Genomic DNA, 12,656 nt, shown 5'->3' with positions numbered 1-12,656 from the left:
GGGGTGGGGTGTGAGGGGGTGTGTGTGAGGGGGGGGGGGTGGTGGTAACTACCTACCAGCATCAACAAGGGCATGAGACCTAACTCGTTATGTTCCGCCAACGAGTCTTTGTCGTATCTGTTACGTTACTTGGTAACGTTACTCTAGCCATTACACCTGTGTGTCGACCCTGGCTTTACACCTGTGGATGTTGGTACCTGTGGTACAGGTGCACTGGTCGACCACCAGGACACGTGCTACTCATGTCCTACTCTCTCTCAAGTTGCGGAGGTTAAACTTGTTTATGCCCCTTAGTATAATAAAAATATTAGTTATATCCCCTGACTTCCATGTGTCCTCTACGGTTGTCAGATTTAGTTCCATTAGCCTGTCCTTGTAGCTTAATTCTTTCAGCTCTGGTACCAGTATTATTCCAAACATTTGTACGTTATTAATTATGATTTTGTTTCATAGGATGCGGATTAAGTGGCGGTGTTGCATTATTGGTCTAACAAATGTTGTGTGTAGTGCCTCGAAGTAGTCCTCATTTTGGTTTATAAACAAATATTCTTGTATTTGCCAGCGTCCCATATGCTGCTGATGTTATTCTGTTTGTGTGTGTGCCTCTGGTGTTAGTGTGGGAGTTATTTCCACTACCAATTCCTTGTCTTTTTTTCGATTCCTGTTGCTGCCTTTATCTGTTGGTGTAGCTGCCTTCTGGTCTCCCTTGTTTTATTTTGCCTCTATATTTCCTTAATTTCGTTTATTAATTGAGTTTGTAAATAGTTTTGTTATTTTAACAATAAAGATAAAAAAAAAGATGCTTTCAGTCTCCTCTCTCCCTTTCCATGTTCATTACCTTACACTTGTTGGCATTGAATTCCAACAACCAATTGTTTAACCACTCGTGCAGTTAGTCTCCGTCCTTACCTAGTAGTGCCTACGAGGCAGCGAGTCCACCTCCTCATGCGCAGTCAACTACCCATCTTGTGCACGTTGCAATGCGATATACATATTCTGACGTGAAGGGAGAGTGGTGAGCGGGGGGACGGTGGAGAGAGAATGAGTAATAGTGAGGATAGAGAAAGGGAAGATAGTGATGAAGTGTGTAGAGGAGAGGATAGTGAAGTAAGGCAGCAACACCCACAGCGTCCAGAGTGTTGGCAAGAAACACAACAGCGTCTCAACACGCAACACTCTCAGGTGAGATTTATCTCACGCTGAACAAAAGCTAAACGACAGATAGTTAAATGTTCATAAATTATACCGTTGATAAACTCGTTTTCCTAGGATACTGGTTCCACCTGACTGTTGTTGAAACAAACTCCACCTCACACACACACACACTGGTAACTGTCATGTCAGATCAACGTGCCCAACAGGGTCGGCACATCTCTCGTCTCACCGTCGTGCCAAAACACTTAAGAACTAGTCATGTGTCCAACGCGTCGTAGTACTGTTTGTGTGTGTTGAGTTAAGGATACATGATACATAATTGGCTGTGAAGGGAGCTAGTGGTAAAGAGCCGTCAACGTAGTAGTGTGTATCATGTGTCCTAACAAATTCATAAGTATGTATACGTACGAATTTATAAAACAAGAGGTGCAAAGGCATTTTTATATTTTATCGTATTAGACAGCTGGCCCTGTACGAGAACGGTGAGGGGCAGCGGTGTGTGAGGGCCTGCAAGTGAGGAGCAGCGGTGTGTGAGGGGCTGCAGGTGAGGTAACTGTACAGGGAGGTGGGTGGAGGTGCAGCCCCCACCTCCTCCTCCTCCTCCAGGATATATACACACTGTGTCACTCAGGGCCACCACTGGTACCTCACTAATGGCCCTGGTGGCACCACTGGTAAGTCTGGCCATGCTGGGCCATGTACCCCGACGCACCAACCTTACTCCGAGCACCCGTTACCAGGCTCCTGTGAGCCGCAGGTGCGGCCCCACCACACGCCTGCGGCTGCCGGGGTATCTGCGTGCCTCTGTGTGCGCAAGACGCCTGCGGGGGCTGTGCCAGGGCGCGCCGTGCCGCCGCTCTGCCAGGCAGCGTGCAGGAGACGGCAGCCAGGAGGCAAAGGGCCAGCGACACCACCGTCGTCATGGCCCCAGGCCGCTGCTTCACGCTCGACGACTCCCCGTGCTGCATGGCCGCGGGATATTCTCCTGGTGGGAAGAGCCTTACTATCACACTGAAACACCATTAGTCTTCATATATGCGGGGAAGTGGTCCCCCAAGCCAATATGCAACAAAGAACTCCTCACCCCAGAAGGATTCGAACCCAGATAGCCAGGGACTCCATGCACAAATGTAACTTACGGTCACCGAGTGCTGTTGGGAATTGGGTTAACGGTCTTATGACTCATTTTTGTTAATAGTCGTCGTGGCCTAGTGATGATAGTACTGGACGCAATAAGGTGCATGCAGCCCCTGGCTCTCTGGATTCGAATCTTTCTTGGGGTGAGGAGTTTTCTGTTATATATATAAATATATATATATATATATATATATATATATATATATATATATATATATATATATATATATATATATATATATATAGGGGTACCACCTCTGGTAAAAGTGTAGGGACCCATAGCCTCGGAGAAGAAAATAAAAAGTAATCAGAGAAGACCTTGTGGATCCTCACTGAACACTTTGATATTTTCTTCTCCTACCACCCCTATTCTTTTGGTATGTGTGTATATTTATCTAACTTTATTTGAAAATGTCATTACACAAAAAAAGTTACAATATTGATTACATGCAGGGTACAAGGCTGCTTGCCACAAGTTGAACAGCTCCTCAGATGGCGGGCAGGAACCATGGATGCAGTGAGCATTTCCTCTCTGGATTGCCACACTAAGGCGCTGAAAAAGAAAACTGGCAGCTCTAGGGTCTCTAGTTGTTTCGATTAGCTTAGACCCCAACTCCTTCAAAAAGCTACCAGCACTTTTACCCCAGGCACCAAGTGTCTCTGAGGCAATGGGGACAAAATTGTAGTGGTGCTCAAGGTCTCTGTATTTACGTGACTTGGCCGCTTCCCGGTGATTGGCAGCTCCTCCTGCTTGTGTAGCACTGAAGTCAACATAGGTATTGGCTAAAGTTGAAACGCAAGTGTAGTCCCACACCAACTGTCTACCATTCTTCCAGGGGTTCACCGTGATTCCGTCTGGGCGAATATATATATATATATATATATATATATATATATATATATATATATATATATATATATATATATATATATATATATATATATATATGTTACTAATTTACTCAAATTTTCGTATATTATTGCAAAAAATATTATTTCAAACAGATTTTTTGAAGCAGAATACTGGAACATAAATGTTTTCCATGTAAAACTAACCCTCACGTGAAACGGCGGAAATGTGTTTTCATTCAATTCAAATCGTAACTCTGCTTTTTCTGATTAAAAATATCATAAAGGATCTAATCTCCTTGATCTTTACTTATTGGATTCGTAAAAATAAACTCCATTCTCATTGAGAACTTGTCTGTTCAACTGTGTACTGTACACTAAGCTTCGTGAACATTATGTAAGTCCTCGTGGAAGATGAATATGTATTTCACACTATATAATATGCATATATTTATCTATAGAATATAAGATTGTTCTTATACCCTTTCTACTTGAGTTAGTATGCTTTACGAGACCTTAACTCGTTTAAAATGTTTTTGAATTTTGAAAAAGTATATGAAAAGAAAATTAAATCATTACATTAAATAACTGCAGTCATTTATTGGGTATTTTTTGGAAAGGTCACGTATGGCTCTTATCATTTCATCGAGATAATTTCTTAATATCGTCCTAAATTATAAATAGAAAATAGATCTTGAGCATGGGAAAAATTACTCGTTAAAATGAAATTACAAAAGGTAAATTTCAATGGCATTACAAAAGTGTTGTTGCTTGCACTATGTGAAACTTCCATCAAAATGAGTTAAAGTCTAACGGAGAAATTCGAGTTGAAGCTCAAAAACTACATTTTCTGAATTAAATTTTCCTGCTTAAATGCTGCTACCAAAATTCTCAACAATATTAGTTCTTACAATAAAATTAAATTTCTGGATACGTTTCAATTGTTTATCTCTAATTAATGTAATTATATTTTATGTATTCATAGAAAAAATAATTATACGTCGGCGAATTATAACCAAAAACCGTTCCAAAAATTTTCCACTTTCTTTCACATAAAGCTCAAAATATACCTAAAACTCTACACATTTTCTGGTGAAACTGAAACATTTCGAATAAGTTGAACATTTTACTAAACCCCGAAACGGCCCCACCACAAGAGCCGTTTGGCTGTTGGCTTAGGCTATTTGCTGACCAAACAACAAGTATTTTTTAAGCCCAGAACATTGTCCAGAGATAGTGTAACCTGTGTGTACTCACCAAGTAGGGGGTGACGCCTCCTAGTGTACACCCTTCGTCATGCTAGGCTTCGTTGAATATCTATTATCTAATCTTTGTTTACTAATTCTTTATACAATATTTTGATCGTATGCGTGATCGTATTCTTAATTGACCGATTCCTAATTAACTGTTTTCTATTGGCTTGACAATCAGAGGGTCACCTGAGGTATTTTGACTCCGGAGTGGGAACTATCAACATCTTGCAGCCACACTCGGACGTGAGAGCTTGACAAGTCTGGACGTACTGTGAGTCAATCCTTAATAGGGGAAGATTTCACTGGAGCGCAGTGAAGCCCGACCTTAAAAGAGGAGTGAAGAGGGCGTGAATGGCTCAGGAACAGACAAGGCAGAAACTTCAGAAGAAGACATTTCGTATTTCCAAGAGTTAAGGCCGTGCCAGGGTCGTATTTTTTTTTAGTGAATCCTGACACATCTCCAGGATTACTAATGGTCGTGGGACCACGTTTCACTGCATCCAGATTGCCGAAAACTCCAGTGACATAGATAAGGAAGTGATAGCCGCAGCGGGCAGCCTGAGGCTCTCAACTAGCAACGACTGAACACTCACGGTGAGGTGAGAGTCGGGTAAAGAAGGTAGAGAGAGCAGAGCCAAGGCAGGGAAGTTCTATTACTCCCATGACAATATGATCCCAGTATTACGAGGGGAAAGTCTATGATTAGGGCCGGTGTATCTCTCCAGTGAGGGAAGAAACACTGACTCGACAGCCAGACACCTGAGTTAGTGCCACGAATATCCTAGCGTGAAGGTAGGCATTAAGATCTCCTGCATGGACATTATAATATAATTTTTACATTAAGTCACCGAGGGCCACTATTGCTGCTCCTCCATACCTCTTCACCAAAAATGATTAGCAGCGTTTCAGGACGAGTGTGGGAGTCAGAGAGATAAATAGAGAAGACTTCAGGACCAAGAAGAGGTCGCAGCATTTTGGGAGTGCCAGGAAGAGCCATAGGAGACAGCTTGTGAGTTTGTGAGACAGCTGATGTGAGTTTGACGGCAAGAGTGACACTTGCGAGGAAGAAGGCCACTCCGCATTGTCATTGCGACGTTCCTTTAAATAAGATGTAACTAGCAGATAAATACCCCCCCCCCACGTCATGTGACTATCTAGATCTATCATTTAAGGTGAAGTTTTATTTTCTGACTGTGCGAATCTTATTATGAAATGTTCTATATTCAAGTTCAAGTTCATGTATGTTTATTGAGACAAGAAAAAAATACATCGCAAAGGGATAGAGTAGCTTAGGCTATTTCTATCCCCCAATGTTATATGATATACTTACCATAGATGAAGAAGTAACAGTCCGCGTGTTATGGTTGCAAAACAATAGTTATTATCACGACTTGGGATTGCGACGGGGCAGGGAGGAACAATTGCTTGCGTGCCCATACCTGACCCTCTACCACGTAGGAATCGCGGTTTCTAGGGTTGTCCGGGAACACACCACACCCCAGTGACACTCATTCACACTCGCCTCGAGTGCCTCTACCCCCCTGAGTGCCCCCACACCCCGAGTGCCCCCACACCCCGAGTGCCCCCACACCCCGAGTGTCCCCATAACGCAACAAATCTACGAAGGAACGTTAGCTTGAATTACGTTTGCAATTCAGAATATAATCTGGAGCCTTGACCCGACGTGGGGGATCGTTGTCAGCAAGACCGCACAATGCTTGCCAACACAAATCACAGTTCCTCTCACAATGCCTTCCTCTGCTCCACTAACTGTTGTCAGATCCTCACTAATTCATAAAAATATATATTGAAATATTAGGCTAGGCCATGTTGTTCGTTCCTCAGTCTTAATAAAGTAGTAAGTAAAAGCTAGATCCAAATTTCACACGAGTTTACCGAGTTCAATAATGAGTACACTTCTTTATTAAACATAATCCAACAAATCATCAATAATCCTGACCGCTATTAATGCTGAAGTCTTGAATCTTCAATTGCTGGGAAGCCTACCCCACCAGCTGCCCAATATCATCGCTTTAGTACTTATTCAATTCAAATTTATCACAATGCCTTTCTCTGACTGTTTTATTTATCATTTATTCAATAATTAAGCATTATATTTATCATTTAATAAAATTAAGCTCCTAGGAACACAAGGACCTAATAATACAACCTAATTTAAATTTGAAAGCATTATAACTCAATAAATCTCAACACAAATGATGACTGCGCATCCACCACTTTCATTCCTTATTTAATAATGTAAATACCGCTCAGCACAACACCTAAACATAGAGTAATGAAACCTCTTAGTCCAGATATGTCACATAAAATAGTCCCGCCGGCTAATGAAATTCACAGTCCAACATCTGAGGCGCTCGCTGGCTATTCCCCTGTTAATAGCTCTCCGGGCTATTCCCCCTGTTAATAGCTCCTCTGGCTATTCCCCTGTTAATAGCTCCCCGGGGCTATTCCCCTGTTAATAGCTCCCCTGGCTATTCCCCTGTTAATAGCTCCCCGGGGCTATTCCCCTGTTAATAGCTCCCCCGGGCTATTCCCCTGTTAATAGCTCCCCGGAGCTATTCCCCTGTTAATAGCTCCCCGGGCTATTCCCCCTGTTAATAGCTCTCCGGGCTATTTCCCTGTTAATAGCTCTCTGGGCTATTCCCCTGTTAATAGCTCCCCTGGCTATTCCCCTGTTAATAGCTTCCCGGGGCTATTCCCCTGTTAATAGCTCCCCTGGCTATTCCCCTGTTAATAGCTCCCCGGGGCTATTCCCCTGTTAATAGCTCCCCTGGCTATTCCCCTGTTAATAGCTCCCCGGGGCTATTCTCCTGTTAATAGCTCCCCTGGCTATTCCCCTGTTAATAGCTCCCCTGGCTATTCCCCTGTTAATAGCTCCCCCGGACTATTCCCCTGTTAATAGCTCCCCTAGCTATTCCCCCTGTTAATAGCTCCCCTGGGCTATTTCCCTGTTAATAGCTCCCCGGGCTATTCCCCTGTTAATAGCTCCCCCGGGCTATTCCCCCTGTTAATAGCTCCCCTGGCTATTCCCCTGTTAATAGCTACACGGACTATTCCTCACTTTTTACCTCATTTCTCCACCTTGTGGGATATCATTGAAACTGTTTTCACAGTACGAACACAACCAAATCAACTGTGTTTCACTATATCTACTGTGATTCCCACCACAAAGAATTTTAATATAACAATCACATATTTTCAATCCGTGAGATATATCAAACAGGTCTAACCGGCAACTGTTCTTCCCTTCGAGCTCGCGAATTCTTTCCGGGTAGTCTCCCCCCGTCCACCGGCAGGGGTGGACGTCGGCTTGGTCACTCCTCAATCTGTGGCCATATTTAGCCTCTCTCCCAGAAACAAATACATGCTAATATCAATGTACCCCACTGCAACACATAGGCAAGCTTCCGCCTAACTGCCTGGGGGCTGTAACTTCTCAAATTCACTGTATTGACTGGGTCAGACCTAACCTAACTACATCGGGCCCCTAACGGCTGCTTCTGTGCAGAATGTATTAACTGTAATTAGGTTACTAACTGGTACCATTTGAAGTCTTGGCTTCATTGATTCATGGTAGTGTCCCCTAATTCTGGACTTTACCTCTCAGACCAAACTGCTGTGGGGTGTAGCTCCCGTAGTCTGCCCTCACTACTTAGAAAGAACGTCGCTTTTCGATCGTAAGCGTTACATGAGACTAAAATTTGTCTATTCTTAGCAGGAAACAATATAGACTGATAAGACGAGTTGTATTAACTAACCCCCAATTTTGATAGTACAGGGAATAAATACTACCAAATTCGTTTAGTACACAAACTTGAATAACATTAAACAAGTACAACTCCTTTAAATTCACACACTTGGGGTCCATAGTTCGAGCCTCCTAGTGCCCAGGTGAATAGATGTAAAATTCCTGTTCTGTCTGACTTAACATTATAAACCTCGCACGGTGCACAACTGTGTTAAAATTAAACTGACCAATGTCATACAGTCAGCTATAAATTACTGTAATATACAGTCCACTTACGAAAGAAAATAAACAGACAAACTTAGCGACATATAATCCCATAACACCTGGTTACCATGACAACCAGGAAGGACACTACCTGTTGGAGCAAATTAGCGCCGTTAAGGATGGTGGCAAGACAGCCCACACACTGGCCAAGATCCTTCACTCGTGGACAAAGATTTCAAAGAGGCGACATTGTATCACCTGGCACTTAGCAGCCCCCCTGTTGGTTCTGTTTCATCAGTTTCCTGTTGTGTCAGTTTGGCCAACCCAAGGAAGGAATGTGACGACAGCCAGCAGTGTGCGGGAGCCCAGGAGCTGGTCTCAAGAAAGCTGATTGTCAGAAGCTTCGCTACTAAGCTGCGTGCGACAAGTTGCGACGACCGTTGGGACATGAGCAGTTGGTGGTGGTGTGAGAGACGACGACTGCTTGAAGATGCTGGACGTGCTAGAGGAGGACGCCGTTCCTTGTGCACCAAGGAAGGGAACACACGAGGAGCCGGTGGAAGAAGACGTTGTGACCCATCTTAGCAGCATCTTTAGGTGGCATCGGGTCAGGAAGGAGTGCTGGACGAGCATGAGGCCCCCAAACACCTCGCCAGGCGCCGTATGTGAACCATCAGTTGGCCAGACCCTCCTCCTAAGGTTTCCCAACGTCAAGAAAACCGTCAATTTAAAGTGTCCTATCCTAACCTACCAGTGGACCTAAAACAGAAAACGGAACAGTACGTTACTTTCGCGAGCCGCTTCCATTTTCTAGTACGATTTTTAGCCTTAGTAACGCATACGCCCGAAAAGCGACGTTCTTTGTAAGAGGACAGGTTGAGCAGGGAGATGACAGTATTTTGGCCTCTAGGACGGAGACTCGGTCTTGCTCGCGTGTCCCTTCAAAGAAACAATATGGCCAGTCCCCCCCCCCCCCCCACCCGCTCTCGTCATCATTCAAGCGAGAGTTAATATTGACATATTCGGGAGAGGAGTTGTTTAATTCAAATCAATTACAAGATTGAATTAAGTATATTAATTGGGATAATATATAAAGCATTGCCATTTATCTTCGTCGTACTATTCATTCACGAACCTTAAGTACAATATTTCCGTTGCTCAGTCCTCGTGGTGATGACCTTAAGCTGACTGACGTCATCAATATTACATCATCCCTTAATATTATCATAATAAGTAAAAATACGTAAATATTGTAATAAAGGTAAATCCTCATAATTATTCAGTTTAAAGGTTAATAAATCCTCTGGTAAGCTTAACAGAGGATGAATCCTCGTAGCTGTATATTATTATTATATAAATTTATTGTGCAGTAAATTGTAATGTAAGTGTGAAATATTCCCCCACACAGGTGTCTGGAGTTTCTGGAAAGATTTTGCATTGCCGTCCGCTGGGCGGGAACTATCCAAGCCCCCTCGGAGACCTCGTCCCCATGTAAATCACACACAACACACGTACTGACCCTACCTAGTTCATCTATTTAATACATCCCGACAAAAAAAAATGAACAGCAAACAACGGCTAATGAATAGGAACTCTCATGCTGGAGGAGTCCTAGGATAGGCTACCTGGAATCATGACATTATGCAGTGATAATGGAGGTACAGGAGAGATCAGTAAGTCTACAGATCACAGATCACAACAGACAGCCAGGCTTCTCTCGGCCAAGAGAAGTCATCAAGCGGCGGCAGCAGACAAGGCACATGCAGAGAACGCGACAAAGTATGGTATCATCCCAAGTACAACGGGGATGTGCGTAAACATGCCACATGGTGCCCTCTCAAAGAGAATACTAGTCAACCGCCTGCACCAACAGTCAGGGGAAACACCTCCAACAGCTTCATGTCGATAGATAGCCTACAAGAAGCCATCAAAGCGACGTCGGCTGGAACCTTGCAGCACATCTCCAAAGCTGCCCACTTCCAAGCACCAGCCAAACTCTCCAGCCTCCTGAGATAGGTCAATGACTCTCCCGGAAGAACCCGAGTATGACACAACGTCCTCCTGTTTGACAACATATGTCTAGCTGTCCCTGGAAGGAGAGACAAAACACTAGCTTCCTCACTCATTACAGCCATAAATAGTTTTCCCAGAGAGGACAGCCCGGTAACCTTCCCATTCGTGCCATAAACCACCCGCAGCTGGAAAGGTAACAGTGCGACCGAGGCATCCAAAATCAGAGCAACAATAAACAACAAAACAGAAGAAGGCAACACAGTAGGGGCAATACGAGTCATCACCAACGTGGACACAGTTGCCACCAGAGATGCCCATACAGCACAAGCCCTGAGAGACAAACACCCACCCAGAGCTCCACGTGACGACAGTGTTCCACTAGTCGGTGTCACCAGAGCAGAACTCTTGTGTGTGGTCAAATCTTTGGTGCATAAAGCAGCTGTATCCTTAATGCCAGGATCCGCAGGTGGGTTAACAGGACTTAAAGACACAACCACATCGAACAAATGCTCAACCCTGCACTGGGAGACATTGCACAGGGCCTCCTGGTGAAATTAACTAGATTTACCAACACATGTCTTACTGGCAACATACCGGAGGCTAAAAGGTGTCTTTTTATGCTACCCTCTGTACCCTGAGGAAAAAGGATGGAGACATGAGACCAATAGCTGTAGGCAATTCCCTCCGGCGCCTCGTCTGCTGCTAGAACCGTTAGCCAGGAAGCAGCAGACATGCTGAAGCCAAAACAGCTCGGATATGGCATTCTCCAAGGGTATGAGGCGGCGGTTCACACAGTTAGAGCCTTCATTGCCAACATGACAAAAAATGCCCTGATCAAACTGGATATCAAAATTGCCTTTAAGCTGGTTAGAAGGGATGCAGCACTGCATGATGTGCATCGTTATTTCCCGTCCCTCTATCCACTTGTACAATCTTGTTATAATATGGATTTAACAATATTATTCAGGAACACAAAATTGACTCAGGAGAAGGTGTCCAACAGGGTGACCCCTCCCATGCTCATTTTCTGTTCTGTCTAGTCGTTAAAGCAGTCACCGGAGACCACGATGAGCTCAACATTTGGTTCTTGGACGATAGTACTTGAGTTGGTTTCCCAGTTGTAACCCATTTTGTGTATTAAAGTTTTAAATAACACGATAAATGACAAATATATAAGGGGAACGGTAGGAGGAGACAATATGTGAGTGGGTGATATGTGACAATATGTGATATATACGTGGGTGCCCCACAAGGCTCCCCCGGATACTACATATCGTCTCAGAGGCCGAGGGTCCCTACAAACACAACTAGAGGTGGTTCGCCTTATCTACCACATAATGTATATATATATTTGTATACCACATTTTGGAAATGATAAGTAAAGCCTTAGTCTTTTCAAACCCCTTCGGGTCCTCTCTCACAGGCAAATGAGCAGGGGAGGCAGGAGACAGTTGTAAGGACCCGCCCTGGTGACCCGGAATCAAGGTAGGGGAGACAGGAGGACAGCTCTGAGAGAAGTGTCATAAGCCATATAAACACGGCCCACGGAGAGCAGCCAGGGATTACGGAGTGGAACCACGAATATCAAAGACTTTGCCTTCTTCCCCCCTACATATTCTTCTCCTCTGCATCTGTATCCGTCTACCAATCGACTGATACGACGACAATAGCGTTAATGATAAGTTATCAGAGGCGCACAACCTTCCCCCTTGCTCCGGTTACTGTATATTTAGTCCCCATTTTGAGTGCTGATATGAAGTTAAGAGGGTGGAGCAAGCAGTGCCCTAAGATGTTGTTGGGGCATGTGGTGGCATCTTGCCGTGTGCCCGGGCGGTGCTGGACCCTGCCCAGCTTAGCAGAAGACGCTGGACAGGTGACTGGAAGACAGACGTCCCGTTGAGCTGCACTGTACACCGGTACTCTCTGGGGTCCAACGGTGAGTCCGAGGGGGTCCTCCGCGCACGTACTGTGGGGTCCATTTGGTTGTGTTGCAAACAGTTAATGTGACACTATACTCACCATTTATTCAGAGACTGTAGTCACTATGCTTACCATCACTACTGTGTCTGTGGATATTAACCATTGCTCAGGTGATTTGGACACGACACTTAACAGTACTACAGTGATGGTGTTCACTATACCCATCACTACTACACAGTGGTCGCTACACTCACTGTTATTCCAATGTTTGTGGTCACTGTACCCGCCATTACTTCAGTGACTGTGGACACTACTACTGTCACCATTATTAGTGACTGTGGACACTACTACTGTCA

At 44.3% G+C, this 12,656-nt stretch overlaps 1 protein-coding gene across 2 annotated transcripts in view; it reads right to left on the bottom strand.

The window, feature by feature from the left end:
* LOC123764043 (basement membrane-specific heparan sulfate proteoglycan core protein) overlaps positions 1 to 12,656 on the bottom strand; it is a 211,305-nt gene continuing 198,649 nt past the window's right edge. The window contains exon 8 of one of the 2 annotated variants that reach the window (XM_069329857.1): positions 1 to 2,140. In XM_069329857.1, the coding sequence (XP_069185958.1) occupies positions 1,806 to 2,140 (335 nt within the window). In that variant the 3' untranslated portion in view covers positions 1 to 1,805. The remainder of the gene's footprint in view (positions 2,141 to 12,656) is intronic. The other variant, XM_069329858.1, reaches the window with a different exon arrangement.

This window comes from Procambarus clarkii, chromosome 23, assembly GCF_040958095.1.
Source record: "Procambarus clarkii isolate CNS0578487 chromosome 23, FALCON_Pclarkii_2.0, whole genome shotgun sequence".
Lineage (NCBI taxonomy): Eukaryota > Metazoa > Arthropoda > Malacostraca > Decapoda > Cambaridae > Procambarus > Procambarus clarkii.
The sequence above is the reverse complement of the archived record's forward strand: the minus strand, read 5'-3'. Positions and strand labels throughout refer to the sequence as shown.